Source organism: Trachurus trachurus (genome assembly GCF_905171665.1).
Source record: "Trachurus trachurus genome assembly, chromosome: 8".
Taxonomy (NCBI): domain Eukaryota; kingdom Metazoa; phylum Chordata; class Actinopteri; order Carangiformes; family Carangidae; genus Trachurus; species Trachurus trachurus.
Window position 1 is genome coordinate 14034231 of NC_139905.1, and position 15945 is coordinate 14050175.

A 15945-nucleotide genomic window follows, 5' to 3' on the forward strand; every position below is an offset into this window, starting at 1 on the left:
TTGGTATCTGAGCGTAATCTGTCCTTTAGTTGGGAGGTTAGAATTACAAGGTGGGCAGGTGCAATTAAAAACAATACAAAACTGAAAATATCTTCTTAACAAAGTTTAATATTTGCACTTTTTGCCTTTCATGCTTTTTTTTTTTTTTTTTTTTTTTGCAAGACTGTTGGTGCACAACAACATAACAGGATGTATGATAACTGACTGATTTGGGTTACCAGAAGAAAAATGTCGACATTGCTTCTACGCAACTGAGAGGAAATCAGCTAGACCAGCAGGGAAAAGGATGCCAGTCATTCTACTAAACATGTATTGTTATTAAAAACAGTGTGCTCTCCACTGTCTGGCTCACACAGTAAATGTTGTCTTCCACACTACAAAACCAGACCTAGATTTAGAAATGACTTAGTTGGAGCATTTAAAACATGATGAAAAAAAACATGGTAGTTCCTCTGGTTTTTGATAGCTTTTCCACAGTGAGCTGTCTTAACCTTATTTACAGTGAAACTTGAATACCATCCAAATATTAAAATATAATTTCAGAGATCATTTTCCATTCTGCATTGTGCATTAAGATCATTGACATTTTCTTTAGCCTATGCATTTACTCAGGATAGGTTGCACACTCTATGAGAAATACTACTGTAAATCACACCAATATTGAAATGCTATAAACAGGAAAAATACAACAACAAAAAAACATATGGTCATATGAACCACATGACTGAATCATGCTGTAATATCAAAAGAGGGACTTTCTCTGCTGTTCTGATAAAAAAAAAATAAACGCCTCATTGCTCTCTCTCTCTCTCTTCCTCTGACAAATGAAAACTGTCTGACCACCACAGATTAGGCCTGGAGCAGCCTGCATTTTCTTTGCCCCCTTCCGAGTCTGAGAAGAAGAAGGGGGGAGATTAGATGCGGATTAGAGCCCACTGGACCAGCTGGCCGCCGGATTCATCTCAGGAAAATATCTCAGGAATGTTGATATCCTTTCTAATGTCATGGGAAACATGAAACCTCACGGAGGCGCTGTTTCGTGCAGCCGCCCTTCAGACAGGTTGCTAGGTAAGAGCTGGGCACAGACCAGAGTACAGTCAAACATTGTCCTCCAGCAGCAGGTTGGAACAAGTGGGAGAAACCTGGCATCATACTGCTCTATTACAAAAACAATCAGATTAAAGCAAACAATTGAGGCTTAATAGACAGGGAGAATCCTGCGACACAGGTGTGATTGAAGTTATTTTTTATTTGCGGTCTATTTGAAGAAGTTTTTTCTTTTCTTTTCTTTTTTTCTTTTCTAAATGCAACAGGAGGATCGGATCTGTTCTGCTCCAGCAAACCGCGTTTTCCCTCGAGTTTATACAAAGGAGGATCTGTGCGCTCTGCAGCAGGTAGATAACTGCGCCCAGGTAATGTAACATGAAACTGAACCATGTGACCAATGGCGATTTGAAGAGTAGACGAGAGAGAGAAAAAAAACTGCTTTCCATATAAAGCACCAACTGGCGGTGCCGCAGGGGCGAGGATGTAGTTTGGTTTAGTTTAGTTTTGGCACTGATGGATCAGTTCGTTTTCACTGCAGGGAAACGCTTTATTTCTGTTATTTAGATGTCTTAGGATGTTACCTGTCATTTTCACCGGGCGAAACCATTTGTTGCAGTTTCAGTTTTGACAAGGTGAGGCGGAAGAAACATGGTTCATTCGTGAGGGATCTACCTGCTGCTCGCTGCGTTTCCCGTTTTGCTCTGAGAGTCTGACCACCTTGAGAACAGCTGGATCATGGGTATGTGTTCAATATAATGGAGAGATGACTTTATAGCAACTTCATTATTTGGAAATGTGATAATATTGTTGCAAATGAGAAGGGGTTGAGCCTAAAAGCAGGTTTTAATAGCCCATATTTGCTATTAATAGCTTCCCCTGTGGTCTGAGCAGGTTTCTGGTGATTCAACATCAGACTGAGTGTGTGACTCAGTGTCTGTGTGTTGTAAGCTGCCTTACTAAAGCTCAGATTAAAGGAGCCCGCAGGAGTGCCAGGGTGAATGCATAAAAAATAAAAATAAATAAATAAGCATTTCTCTTTTTTTTTGGTAAATCCCCACAGTGAATGCTGGTCCTGATGAAATGGACCCAAGCTGATGCCCTCACAGTCCCAGCCTGCCCTCGCTCGGCCTTGCCGGTCACGGGGAGAGATGGCAGCGTATCCGGATGTGCCGGCCGTCCCTGGCGTTGTGGTCGGGAGTGTTTTACTGCTGGTACTGAGCAGTAACCCTGTGTGGGGTGAGTCAGTGACCATCTCTTCATGCTCACCACTCCCACCTCCCACACTGATAAACCATCATCTGCATGACCACACCTACACCTACACACACACACAAACACACACAACACATGAACAAACACACACGTCATTAAATCCTGCAATGATGAATTAAAAAAAACATTCCAGTGTAAAACTGGAACATGCACCAGCTTGTCAGAAAGCATTCAACTAAGAAATTGATTAAGAAAGATGCTGTGCCAATTTTGAAAGAGGTAGATTATGTCCAGTCTTGGCTGGTTATCAATTATAACACATACAAGAGATTCCTCTTTCGTAATATGAGTATGGTTGCCCCCCATCCCCTGTAACTCCTGCCCCCTCTCTTTTGTTATCAGGTTGTACTTTTGCCCTTGCTAAGTTTGCTATTTGCCCTCATGAATGATTGACTGACAAAGTGCTATCAGGTTTTGTTGAACTTTCCAAAATGATACTTTCATTTTAAAGCAGCTGTCGTAATGCTTCAAACAAACAAAGAAGACTAGCTACAGTAAATCTGAGACATTTCTTTCTGCGTATTTCAAAAAGCAGTGTGTTGCTGGACTCAGCTGACTGTATAGCTGCAGTCCACTCTGCATTCCTGAGCTTTCTCCCCCTCCTTGTTCAGTCTCCCGCTCCGAGTAGTTACTATGTAGTTTCGTGATGTCACTTAGTAATCACATGTCCGGTCATGGATGAAACAAGTGGAACCAACAGAGAACAGATATCTGCCATGCTACAGTTTTATATTGTTGTTGCCCTGGAAGTATTCTCAAGGCTGCAAACAACCTCTGCTGTGTGTTGTTGGTTCCTCTTTCTTTTTTCTACTACTGTAAAATAATATCACTACTCCATAAAAAGGGAATTAGATGTGAGTAAGTCACATGGTTTTAAAGGTCACAGTGGATTTAGAGTTGCTTTGGGTTTTTGTGCTTTTGTCTCGAGGGCATTGATATTTTGGCCATGAGTCATTAGTGGAGACTAATGGTCACATCTCTGTCATCAGACATTTGTGCATTTTGCAGTTTGTCACACAAATACTTTTTGAAGGTCCCACTGAAACACACATTCATCCATGTGTGAGTTTTTGTCTTTATAAGTTGCTAAAAGGAAATGTTCAACAATACTTGCATATATGATACGGAGCTGGAGCGACTGCTCAGCAAAAGCAGAAAAAGCTAACTCGGCTCTATCAGTGGTGCCAAAATCCACTTCCCAGCACCTCCAAAATCCTTACAAATAAACACATTGCACCTAATAGTTAAATCCATGCTAAACCCAAAAATGTGAAACGCTTTATTTTGCAGTTTTATTAAAGGTTATGTTCCAGACTTTTTTTTCTCTCTGGTGTCTCCTCTGGTGGCCTGGAAATTGTTTCACCCAATCAGTCTCTTTCAAAAAAAATTTAGTTATTCCTCTAAATTCATCCAGATTACTGTTAGAAACTAGGTTACAGCACAAGATGGATACATGTGCTTACATGCACTGTGGTAACCGCATTGCTAAAAACCCAGGTTTGCAGGCTCTGAACAATGGAAGCAAGTAGGCACAGAAACTCCACATAGCTAAGAGCTGATTTAGTTGAATGATATTATTGATCCTCCCTCTGTAACTCTTCCTCAGTTCTGCTTTTAAATAATACAACTCTGATTACTAATAGTCAATTCATGTGGTATACACAGATGTTTAGCTTGCTTTGCACTTGATGATATGCATTTTCACTTCTGTCCCTGATGTTTCTGCTCTTTCTACAGGAAATTATACCACACCTGCCACTGGCACCACTTCTAATAAGACTGATGTGAGTTGAAGGCTTGGTCCTGCTCACTAAACAACATCATAAGTTGTCCAGTTTCACCAGATTGATCAACTGTCCCGTGTCTTTCCATTTGCAGGGTCTCAACATTGCAGCCATTGTGGCCCCTACGGTCACTCTTGGTGTGCTGGCCATAGTGCTGGCTGTTCTTGGCTGGCTCTTCTGTGTGGTGAAGAAGAAGAGGCAGACCGAAGGGACGTACAGACCCAGTGCCGAGGAGCAGTCCGGCGCAAGCAGTGTGGCGGCACCGGATGCGCTAAAGTTACCAAAGGAGGAGAGACTCATTTGAGATGTCAGACTTTATGTACTGTACCAACAAACTCCTGCAAGGACGTGGGTTTGCAAGCACGTGCATGTGTGACGAGGCTCTCTCCCCTGAGCTGATCATTGAAAGAAGAATCTTTCAGGTTTATGAGAGGACATCGTGCCAAGTCTGAGGCATCACAACATGAGAATTCACTTATCGCTTCATTTCATCTTCTTCATTTTCAGTAAGGAGGGTTTGAACATTTCTTCTGCACACGTGAGACTGAAGCTGCAGTATTTTATCACCATGATCATTGTAGTTTGGACACACTTTTGTTTAAGTTGCCTCAATATTCAATTTACTTGATTTGATTCAATCTATATGCCACCTGCAAAATCTACACTGATCTTTTACCTCAAACTATGTTGTTTTGTTCTCCATAGAGCATCCATTGCATTTAAAACTGATGTTGTTTTTCTTCAGAATCCTAATAATGAGTGTAATCAAACATATCACAAATCCCTTGATTTTAAATGAACCCACTGTGTGATGAAACTGAGTTTATACTGGGACATGACATTACACACACCAGCAGAATATGGTTGTTTACACTTGAAGTATTCTTTGAACGATCGTGTTAATGTAAAGTTGAATTATTTAAAATGTTTCACATCATCAGATCAACCACGCAGCACAGACTGCATTGCAATCAAGCAGAGATGTTTAACAGCCTCACAAAATATTTATTAATGTTTTTGTCATATAAATAACAGTGTATTTGTACAATAGTTGAGTAATTAAACTTTTCAAAGCATTTCAAAGTCCTTGTGCGGAGTTTATTAAAAATACATGGTTTCATTGAAGGTTTAATTGAGGTGACAATGTGCCATGTCAGTCAAAATAAGATTGGCACATAATAAGACACATGAAGGAGTGGAACATTTAATAACTCACTGAAACATTGTCATGGGTATCGACCCAGAATTATAGGCCTGAACCGTCTATGTAGCAAATATAAGCAAGCTCATGACTAGGTATTTGTGCAGGGAGTGTTTGATGATGATAAAAGAGAAAGGCAGATAAGCACTCCTGGTTGTCAGAGAGAGAAAAGTTCAGCCTCTCAGAGCACTTGAAAGTCACTTAAACACTGAAACCATTGTTAGTCTGCCTGGGAAAAGGTTATCTATAATGTAATGAAAAATTGAGTGCGTCTAATCAGTTATTTAGAGATCTGTCATTCATCTAAATGTTTGGAAACTAGATGGAAGGTAATGTAATCAAACACTGACTTATACCAGTCACACGTTTTCTGGTTCTCAGTGGCTTCAGCCTAGAACAGATCTATTTGTACAGTTATAATGTCATTAACATTATGGTAGATGTTAAATGACAGTCTCATGTAATTGAGTTTGTGCTAATAATGAGCTAATTCTGTATGACATATATTAAGTTAAAGTACTGGAAGTGTCCATGTCAGGTCAAGTTGATTTAAAATCTAACAAGCAGATTTTCTTTTTGTCTTAAATCACAGAACACAATTAAGGTATGAAATATTTGATCCCCATTGACACTCAGACACCAAGAGAACATTAGCCATTTAGGCCATTTAGGAGTCCAGGAGAAAACATTCGTACTCAGACAGAGTCGTCACTGATAAGAGAAGCTTCTCTGCAATGTAGCTGGGCTGGTGCAGCGCTTAGACAAACATGATAAAATGTATTTTCTAGGAATCTTGGTTTGATGAATACATCTATACATAACTTCTTACTGAACAATGTGAGCTGGGTTACATTCATGGAGATGAATTGTTCCTGTGTTATTTTTGTTATGTTTGCGTTTCACCAGTCCTACAAAAACATACAATAGGCCTATCTGTTGCTTTTATACGTAACACTCTTACTACTACTGCACTACTACTTCTAAATATAAGAGTCATATCAACATAGGTGTGATATATGTGGTGGACTCAAGAAAATACATTTCAGTTTGTCCATGTTGATACTTAATACAAGATTAGTCCACTTAGGCTTGTGACTGACCAGAGACATTCATAATTTAACGGTTGACCTCAACGTGTTTGTAATATGCTTGTGATCCTTTGTCAGAGGCTGTTTTCAAAGTTCAACCACTGACTTTCTCTGTCCAGATTCTTTAATTACCATGGTACTTCAAGATAAATGACTGCTATGCACTCAAAAGGAAAAAAAAAATACTAGAAACCACTTTTTATAGATCCTAATATTCATATTTTGACCATAACACGGGGCCTGACCTTCAGGTTTAGAAGCAACATCCATAGGCCCGATAGTGTCAGATCGCACATGAAATTAATCATTAAAAACGCAGAGGCAGTAAATATGGCCTTTTAATCAGACTTTAATCATCCTCCATGTTCAAGGTTTCACAGTTAAAATCACTTGCAGTTGAGTTTGGCAAGGCAATGGCAGGACAGATGTAAGGGTGTGTCAATAATTCAGTGCATTCACAACATACAAAAACATTTGAACCAAAAACGTCACTAGTATCAGTTAAACACCAATGTCTAACACTAGAGCAACAGTGATCCAAGTGGTGACAGTTTTTCAGTGCGGCGGACCATTCAATTCAAGATGGAGAAGGATGGAGTTGGGTTGGGATGGGTGAGATGAGATGAGGTTTGGTATGGAGAGAATTTAGGCGACTTCCTCCTCTCCCTCTTCCTCAAACTCGCCCTCTTCGGCGGTGGCGTCCTGGTACTGCTGGTACTCAGAAACCAGGTCGTTCATGTTGCTCTCGGCCTCCGTGAACTCCATCTCATCCATGCCCTCGCCGGTGTACCAGTGGAGGAAGGCCTTACGGCGGAACATGGCGGTGAACTGCTCGGAGATGCGCTTGAACAGCTCCTGGATGGCCGTGCTGTTGCCGATGAAAGTGGCGGCCATCTTGAGGCCACGGGGCGGGATGTCACAGACGGCGGTCTTCACATTGTTGGGGATCCATTCCACGAAGTAGCTGCTGTTCTTGTTCTGCACGTTCAGCATCTGCTCGTCCACCTCCTTCATGGACATGCGGCCCCTGAACACGGCGGCCACGGTGAGGTAGCGGCCGTGACGCGGGTCGCAGGCGGCCATCATGTTCTTGGCGTCGAACATCTGCTGGGTGAGCTCGGGCACGGACAGGGCGCGGTACTGCTGGCTGCCTCTGCTGGTGAGGGGGGCGAAGCCGGGCATGAAGAAATGAAGACGGGGGAAGGGCACCATGTTGACGGCGAGCTTACGGAGATCGGCGTTCAGCTGACCGGGGAAACGCAGGCAGGTGGTCACTCCGCTCATGGTGGCGGACACCAAATGGTTGAGGTCTCCATAGGTGGGGGTGGTGAGTTTAAGTGTGCGGAAACAGATATCATAGAGAGCTTCATTGTCAATGCAGTAGGTTTCGTCAGTGTTTTCTACCAGCTGATGGACGGAGAGGGTGGCGTTGTAGGGCTCCACCACGGTGTCGGACACCTTGGGAGAGGGCACCACGCTGAAGGTGTTCATGATACGATCGGGGTACTCTTCGCGGATTTTGCTGATGAGGAGGGTGCCCATGCCAGAGCCCGTGCCGCCGCCCAGGGAGTGAGTAAGCTGGAAGCCCTGAAGGCAGTCGCAGCTCTCGGCCTCTTTCCTCACTACGTCCAGGACGGAGTCGACCAGCTCAGCTCCCTCTGTGTAGTGGCCCTTCGCCCAATTGTTCCCAGCTCCGCTCTGGCCTGGAGTCAAGAGCATCACAATTTAATAAGCTGATGTGGGGAAACATTGGCAGCAACCGAGCACTCTATTCTGATGTGATTGCAGGTAATAAGTGCATCGTCACTAAATTCAGAGAGCTTACCAAAGACAAAGTTGTCGGGCCTGAAGATCTGCCCAAAGGGACCGGACCGGACTGAATCCATCGTACCGGGCTCCAGATCCACCAGGATGGCTCGGGGCACATACTTTCCACCTGGAATCAGTGCAAAAATTGATCAACAATTTGCTTCTTGTTTTCAGCATTATGCATTTCATTCAACAGACAAGTGTGGATGCAAATCATTCTCTGCATTTGGGAAGCTGTGAAGGCGAGAGAAGCGATGACATTGCTCATCTGATATCTCGTCTCTGATATCTGTTGCCTACCTGTGGCCTCATTGTAGTAGACGCTGATCCTGTCTAGCTGCAGGTCGCTGTCTCCATGGTAGGTTCCAGTGGGATCAATGCCGTGCTCATCACTGATCACCTCCCAGAACTGAGAAAAACAGGTGTGGTGGGAGAGACAGATGATGATTAATTAAACCAAAGAAAAACAACTACAATAACACAAATAATTTTAATATGCACACCACCAACATAAACAGCACACTGCTGCCATAAAGGCTATTTTTTAATATGCAACGGTGCAAGAATATTTGATTCTCTAGCCTGAATGCAGCTAGGTTATAAGTGCAGACAATTAGACTGAAATGCCGGGTGTCTCTGGGGTAATCAAGCAGATGGCAATAATCTGATAAGAGGCAGGTTCTTCGATGCTATTAGTGCACACTATACTATTAAGTGATAACGAGCTTAAACATACTTAGGATAGGCCTATACATCATCCAAATGAAAAGTTAAAGTAGAGAATGTTTTAAAGAGGACTTTTTTTCATCAGAAATTGGCTTGCAGAGATTCATAGGTAAAAATAGGTCATAAATGTGAAGGGGGAGGGGAGGCTGCTCCTTCAGTGACACTAAGCTTACATTACTACTAAGCTCAATCGTTTATAGCTGCCTGCAAAAAGTGGATACATTAAAAGTCAATTTTGCATGCAATTATCAAAGCGAAGCATGTTTTATCTGTTACATAAGTTTTTGTTATGTTGCATAAATCCACCCGTGCAAGGCTTTTGAGCCAAGTGTGCTCTAGAGGGAATACCAATGAGCTGATCGGGTATCAGTTTGAATTCCCCTTCTTTTCTTTCTCTTTTCTTTTGCACGGAGCTCTGATCGAGAAGAGACACCGCGCTGGGTTCCTTCTAGAGAATTCCTGGAGGATGGATTAGAGACGGTGCCTCTCTGCCTACATGAATGCAAGTGTCACTACAGAGCAGAGGGGATGGGAAAACAAAAATCAGAAGAAGACAACAACAAAAAAGAAGTACCTTAGCTCCGATCTGGTTTCCACATTGACCGGCTTGCAAGTGCACAATTTCGCGCATTTTGGAGCGATGGATGCGAGGATGGTCGAGCCGAGAATGGGGGATCTGAGCAGCAGGGATTGACAGGGAGACTGGCTCCTGCGGTCGTCGATCGTTCGGGATTTGTTGCACCGCCCCTTAAAAGCGTCTACTGGGCTGAGTCGGTGGTGCAACTTGACGTCATCGCCATGGCAACCAAAGACCGGAGGAGAGAGGGGAGGAACCGAGATCCGTGGAAATGGCGGATAGGATGCGAGGAGCTGCATCAGTCATCAATAAGATCCTCATTATTCCCACGGACTCGGTGCACCCGCATGGACCCGCACACGTTGGCACAAATGACTGAGTGATATCAGGCCTAACTATGTGGCTACACGCGTTAGCATCAAGGTCAGTGTTGGTGCAGTTGTGGCCTATTATTAGGCTATAGTGCATCACGATGAGGATAACATCAAGTCATGGTTTGCAAGGACAAGCACAGAAACATGTGAAAACTAAATAATATGCAGACTTATTCACTTTTTTAAGAATCAGGACATGCAGCCAGGTTGGGACATAGCTACCTATCACCTCCAAAAAAAAAACCCAAGTGTGCTCCATTGTCTTTATTGGTAGGCTACCTTTCATTCAAATAGTCCTAGCCAAACTACTGTCATAATAAAAGTAGAACAAAGAGCAAGACACATATGTGCAGCACTCACAGGTTACATAACATCAAAGAACACAATTTGAAACAGTTGTAGGAACGCACAGATGTAGGTCAGTGTAGTCATAAATGTAGCGCTTAGTCTGTAAGTCACCTTGGATGAACACATCTGCCAGATGAGTAAATGTAGTGTTATGTAATATACAGAGTTTGCGTTAAAACCCACAGCCAGTTAAACCAGTGCAGGTTACCAATCAATATACTACATAGTATGTAAATGAGAAATATCTCCCACTTAAATGCCTTCCAGATGGATATTAACTGTGTTATTGAGTGTTCACACAGTTAGAATCAAGGACAAATCTAAAATTACACTACTTTAATAGCTCTTCACCTGGAATAACAACCTGCACACACATTTTCATACTCACCAAAAGTCGTCCTTCAGACTAAATGTTCTGTGTGTGTGTCTATTTTTGGCTGCAACATATTTAGTATTCTGGCTTTCTCGGACTGCAGTCAAAAACATGTTCCCATGATTCCTTATCGTGATCTGCAGCAGAAATGTAGTAAAAATGCCATGATGTAATACAAATACATTAGGGAGATATTTTTTACATTAAACACATGCATAGTCACAACTTAAACTCACTGACCTGATTCATCTAGCACATTATCATGGTTGACATGTTGGTTGGTAAAACCTTCCCTGCTCTGAGCTATATACTGTTCAGGTTCAAACTCACTTGCTAAAACCAGACAGAAACTCCTCTGTGAACACAACATCAGGTCTGGACAGCCCTGTGGTTACTTAATTGATGTAGGCTATGATATCAGAGGCAGCGTTTTTGGTTTTAGATGCAAATTGTATGATTGGCTTGGTGAATCACTACGCAGGTTCAAAGGGCTTGTTAGCGTACAGCCTCGGGCTCCTGGGCTGTGAACATGGATGACGCTGAAACATTCACATCCTGAATGATTACATTCCAAAACATGCAGTGAGTTACCAACCAGTTTTCAGCTGTCCAACAACTGGCCAATGGGCTTTTATTTCCTGTTTCCCTGCTCTGCCACATACAGTCCCTTTCACACTGCTTGCATGATTTAAGTTACTCCCACAGAAGTCACGCACAGGAAAGCCAAGAGCGCTTGCTGCTCTGTGTCAAGAACAATAGATGGATAGATAGCGCGCACTCTGAAGCATTCGGGTGAGGTCTGACTAGTTATGCTGAATTATAGAGTGACGGGGAAACATTAAAGGACTTCTGCTGTTTTGAACTGTAGATTTACTTGACCTTACACGCCAAGCCATTGATCATGTCACTACCAGAGGAGGATCTCACGTGTCCAGTCTGCTGTGACATCTTTACGGACCCTGTTTTGCTGTCATGTAGCCACAGCTTCTGCAGGGGCTGTCTGAAGACCTGCTGGGACAAGGGCTTACGTGAATGTCCAGTATGCAGGAAAAGAACCACCAAGTCCAATCCTCCCTCCAATCTGGCTCTGAAAAATGTCTGTGAGGCTGTGCTGCAGGTCAGGAGGCAGAGTTCAACGACGTCGGAGGAGGAGAAGGCGAACTGCAGTCTGCACGGGGAGAAACTGAAACTCTTCTGTCTGGTTGACAAAGAGCCCATCTGCGTGGTGTGTCAGTCGTCTAAACTGCACAAAACCCATGACTGCTCGCCTGTAGAAGAGGCCTTGCTGGACTGTAAGGTAAAGAAGTACATATCACATTCACATGCAACAGCTGCTTGCTTAATGTTAAGTATTTACAGTGCCACCCTCAAGTGAGAATGCTGCTCCTCAAGTCTGTCTTGCTTGTAATGCAGCCAGTAACAACTCAGGCCTACAATAGCACAGTACTCAAAACACTGAAACATTTTTTACTTACAGACTGAACCCTGCTTGATTTTCAGGATGAACTTGCTTTATCCCTCAAAGTCTTGCAAGACAAAGTGGAAAGCCTCCAACAAATTCAGAAGACTTCTGCAGACTTTTCAAAGTACATCAAGGTAATGTGATGAGATGACAAGTCACGTACTGTATAGGCTTATTTCTTGTGAAAAAAAACGCAGACTTTCACAATTATCCCCCTCAGAGTCAGGCAGTGAACACGAGGAGACTGATCAAGAGCCAGTTCGAGGAGCTCCACCTGGTCCTCCGCCAGGAAGAGTCGGCCAGATTGGCAGCTGTGAAAAAGGAGGAAGAGGAGAAGATTGCAGGGATGAAGGACAAGATCAGAGAACTTTCTGCTGATTTGCTGTTACTCACGGAGACAATCTCAGTCATACAGGAGCAGCTGAAAGAAGACGATATGGTCTTGTTGAAGGTTCGCACAGTCCTGGCTCCTTCAATTTCAAAATAAGTGTTTTGGAAAAAAAAGCACATATTTACTCTATATTCTTTATTTTCCAGAATTTTAAAGATACACAGGACAGGTAGGTCAATAAAACATATTTACACTCGCTTGCTTGTGTGAGCTATGGCATTTTCTGAAGCTATTTGTTGTTGTTGTTGCAGGAGCAGTGGTGTTTCGCTCGGTTCAGAGAACATGTCTGGATTGCTGATTGACGTGTCCCAGCATCTCTCCAACCTCAAGTATAGAGTCTGGGAGAAAATGCAGGACTACATTGACTACAGTGAGGACTCATTTCATTTTGTTGATAGTACAATTGTACAAACTAAACTCTGCTTAGCACATCAATCTCAGTAAGCCGGTGCATATTCTCATTTGCCCAGGTCTCATAATTGCCCAGGTCTCATAATTCAGCATAACTATCTTAGTAACTAATTTCCTGTCTTTTAGCTCCAGTTACTTTGGATCCAAACACAGCACACCCCTACCTCATCCTGTCTGAGAACCTCACTTCCCTCCACTACTCAAAGCAGCCGTCCAGCTGTTGCCCGGACAACCCAGAGCGCTTCCACATGAGTGCTGAAGTGGTGGCCATGACCTCGCTTGGCTCAGGAAGTCACCACTGGATCGTGGAAACAGGAAGTAATCAGGACTGGCTGCTGGGTGTGGCCTCCTTGTCCGTACCCAGGGAATCTGAGGTCACAGCTCGGCCTGAAAACGGCTTCTGGACTTTGTGTTACCGAGACGGAGAGTTCAGGGCCATGACCTCTCCACCCACTCAGCTGACGCTCTCAAGAACGCCCGGACAAATCAAAGTGCAACTGGATTACAACAAAGGGACGTTGTCTTTTTTTGACCCGGAGGACAACACCATCATTTTTGAATTTACACACACATTCACAGAAACTTTACTTCCATACTTTTACACACAGAGCAGCCATCCACTGAAAATTATGCCTGAGAAGATACTTGTAACAACACTGCGTCAATAACTGGGTAAACAATTATTTAAAAGAAAAATTCTATTTAAGTTCTGCTTTGATCAAGCTCAATGTTAATGTGTGTTAAAGAGGGAAATGTTCTCCATTTAAGTCATTTTGCTGCTATAAAAACATTTGCGTTTGTACCTTCTCAATAACATTGTAGGCAACAGCTAGCCTAGCCCTTCAAGGGGGAAAAATCTCATTGTTTATGTTTCTAAAAACTTAAATAAAATAAGGATAAAATAAACAATAAGCAATAAAACTTACGGTTTTACAGTGAATAGCTTAGGCCTGGTAACTTCCTGCTGTTTACCCCCCTTTGCAGTCTTTATGCTAAGATAAGCTAACTGTCTGCCAACCGCATATCTACAGAGCTATAGGCTACGGGTGATATATCAAACTTCTCATCTAAATTATGGCAAAAAAAACAACAAAACAAAACAAAAAATATTCTCACAGTCGTAGAACTACATTTAACAGCAATGCTCATATTTGCATCACTGAATAAAATAAAAATGACCTATCATGTGAGTCTCAAATGAAAATAAAGTTTTGGCTACATAAGATTCAGGTATTGTTTTTAAATTAACCGCAAACACACACACACACACACACACACACACACACACACACACACACACACACACACACACACACACACACACACACACACACTGAAACAAAGTTCGAGGTTTCTTCTCATGATTCTGTTTATTGTTCTCCTTTGTACACAAGATGGCGCCAAAGCCAAACAAATGTATTTCAGTTCAGTATGAAGACAAGAGCTTTGAAACATGCCTCTAATTGTGTTACTGGTCAAAAACACAATCATTTTAGCAAATTATGAAATAAACAAACTAATTTCTTCATGTTTATTGATTATCAGTGATTATTTCTCCAATAAAAAAAGCATGAACACATATTTGGAGATGTATAAAAATAGAAGACAAGTAAATCCAGTGACCAAAATAAACATGAATTCACAGTTATATTTACAATATTCAGCTCATTACAGACAAATGTTAGACTCAGCATATGTTCATATCATTCTTATCTCAAGCACTTTGGTTTTGTGCAGGTGGGGTTTTATCTGTGTTGTTCTCTGTAGAGACACATCGGCAGAACTTCTTGATGAAAGCATCTGGAAGGAACGGCACCTTCTCCAGGCGAGACAGGTAAACAAGTGGCTGGGTGGTGCTGCTGATGTTGAGGAAGGCAAAGCCAACAGGCTGCACGTAGCAGCGAAACACATCGGGGGTGTAAATGTCCTCAAAAGGGAATAACGCCACCGGTGGCAGGTAGTTAAACACAATGATGCAAAGGATGGAGAGCACCATCTTGAATGCCTTCTTCTTCATGGGGTGCATTTCGTCTTTCCCTGCGCCACGGGACCTCTTCAGGGCCCAAAGGATGCTCACGTTACACACAACCATCCAAGTAAATGTCGCCAGGATCTCGCCGGTGAACACCTTCTCAAAGTTGGGGAGGCCTCCCACAGCTTTGGCGGCTGAATAGGCAAAGGTGAGGCAGAACACCAGCACTGAGAGGCCTAACCTGTACTTGATGTGTTTAAGCCGCCCAAACAGAATTGGAAAGAGCACAGCTATGAAGCGATCCAGGCAGATACAGGAGAGAAACAGTGGGCCGCTGGTGTCTTTCACACCGTAGGAGAACTTAATGGCAGTCCACACCGCTTTGCTCTGCCAGTGGTAAAGGTTAAGGAGGATGATGGGGGGAATGGTACTAAAGTAGGCATCCATGAAGGCCAGACAGCCCAGGAAGATGTCTGAGGTTGTAGGCTCTTTGCGATTGCGGATGAGAACCACAATGACAAGTATGTTGGCGGGAATTCCCACGAGGACATTGATGCACTGCACGGTCAGGTCAAATAGTATCCCCTCCACTTGGAGATCGCACCCGTCAAACACACTGAAGGGTTTTGCAGTGGCATTGATTTGACCAGTGGTACTGAGGGGGAGAATTGGAGGGGAGGTCGTGTTGAGTGAAGATACATTTACCTCCATGTTTCTAAAACCAAGAAAAAACCCGGAGAAGGATAAGAAAAGGGTTAGGCTAGCATTTTATGGACAACACAGCAGTATCAGTATCTCTATAACAACTGATCCAGCTTTGGGTGACTGACTGTAGGCTATACTGGTGTTGAGTGTTAACTAACTTTATATTGGGAATGAAATGCTAAACTAACAGCGGAAAGAAGGGGTGTATCGGCTATCTAGCATTAGTTACCGCTATAAATTAGCTTACATTAGCATCTGTCTATCAAAATGATCTATTTTAGAAGTAAGAAGCCATAATGTATATAACAAGCTAGATAATTAGCTACTTTTACAAAGATATGCTATATAAGATAATGTTTAGGGTAAATGTATGGCCCACGATTAAACTGACATATCATAGTAGGC

At 42.8% G+C, this 15945-nt stretch overlaps 4 protein-coding genes across 9 annotated transcripts; 2 read left to right on the plus strand and 2 right to left on the minus strand.

Moving 5' to 3' along the window:
- Positions 1 to 1110: 1110 nt before the first annotated feature.
- crb3a (crumbs homolog 3a) lies at positions 1111 to 5179 on the plus strand. Of its 3 annotated transcripts, none has more exons than XM_083976977.1 (5): positions 1111 to 1412; positions 1664 to 1786; positions 2108 to 2283; positions 4057 to 4103; positions 4198 to 5179. In XM_083976977.1, the coding sequence occupies exons 3-5, from the start codon at positions 2142 to 2144 to the stop codon at positions 4405 to 4407; spliced, it is 399 nt and encodes a 132-aa protein (XP_083833103.1). In that variant the 5' UTR covers positions 1111 to 1412; positions 1664 to 1786; positions 2108 to 2141; the 3' UTR covers positions 4408 to 5179. The 3 variants fall into 3 exon arrangements, with proteins under 3 accessions (XP_083833103.1, XP_083833104.1, XP_083833102.1); XM_083976978.1 differs by having other exon boundaries at positions 1111 to 1394; XM_083976976.1 differs by having other exon boundaries at positions 1111 to 1786.
- A 1809-nt stretch (positions 5180 to 6988) lies between these two features.
- tubb4bl (tubulin, beta 4B class IVb-like) lies at positions 6989 to 9604 on the minus strand (the record flags this gene model as incomplete). Of its 4 annotated transcripts, XM_083976573.1 has the most annotated exons (5): positions 6989 to 7157; positions 8016 to 8095; positions 8218 to 8328; positions 8502 to 8610; positions 9502 to 9604. In XM_083976573.1, the coding sequence occupies 5 exons, from the start codon at positions 9556 to 9558 to the stop codon at positions 7038 to 7040; spliced, it is 477 nt and encodes a 158-aa protein (XP_083832699.1). In that variant the 3' UTR covers positions 6989 to 7037. The 4 variants fall into 4 exon arrangements, with proteins under 4 accessions (XP_083832699.1, XP_083832696.1, XP_083832697.1 ...); XM_083976570.1 differs by having other exon boundaries at positions 6989 to 8095; XM_083976571.1 differs by lacking the exon at positions 8218 to 8328 and having other exon boundaries at positions 6989 to 8095.
- Positions 9605 to 11392: 1788 nt separating this feature from the next.
- On the plus strand, positions 11393 to 13855 carry LOC310990573 (zinc-binding protein A33). The gene is made up of 6 exons (XM_083978006.1): positions 11393 to 11896; positions 12100 to 12195; positions 12282 to 12512; positions 12599 to 12621; positions 12704 to 12822; positions 12990 to 13855. Exons 1-6 carry the CDS (start codon positions 11501 to 11503, stop codon positions 13529 to 13531), a joined length of 1407 nt encoding a protein of 468 aa, XP_083834132.1. The 5' UTR covers positions 11393 to 11500; the 3' UTR covers positions 13532 to 13855.
- A 722-nt stretch (positions 13856 to 14577) lies between these two features.
- Positions 14578 to 15546, minus strand: LOC310989855 (G-protein coupled receptor 183-like; the record flags this gene model as incomplete). Its single annotated transcript, XM_083977007.1, has 1 exon — positions 14578 to 15546. One exon carries the CDS (start codon positions 15544 to 15546, stop codon positions 14578 to 14580), a length of 969 nt encoding a protein of 322 aa, XP_083833133.1.
- Between the last annotated feature and the right edge of the window lie 399 nt (positions 15547 to 15945).

Bases quoted from the DNA above. Each gene is read 5' to 3' on its own strand.
- LOC310990573 (XM_083978006.1), top strand. From the start codon at position 11,501: ATGTCACTACCAGAGGAGGATCTCACGTGTCCAGTCTGCTGTGACATC. The intron at 11,897-12,099 runs GTAAAGAAGTAC...CTTGATTTTCAG, and splicing joins AGGCCTTGCTGGACTGTAAG to GATGAACTTGCTTTATCCCT. The intron at 12,622-12,703 runs GTAGGTCAATAA...TTGTTGTTGCAG, and splicing joins TTTAAAGATACACAGGACAG to GAGCAGTGGTGTTTCGCTCG.
- crb3a (XM_083976976.1), top strand. From the start codon at position 2,142: ATGCCCTCACAGTCCCAGCCTGCCCTCGCTCGGCCTTGCCGGTCACGG. The intron at 2,284-4,056 runs GTGAGTCAGTGA...CTCTTTCTACAG, and splicing joins GAGCAGTAACCCTGTGTGGG to GAAATTATACCACACCTGCC. The intron at 4,104-4,197 runs GTGAGTTGAAGG...TTCCATTTGCAG, and splicing joins CCACTTCTAATAAGACTGAT to GGTCTCAACATTGCAGCCAT.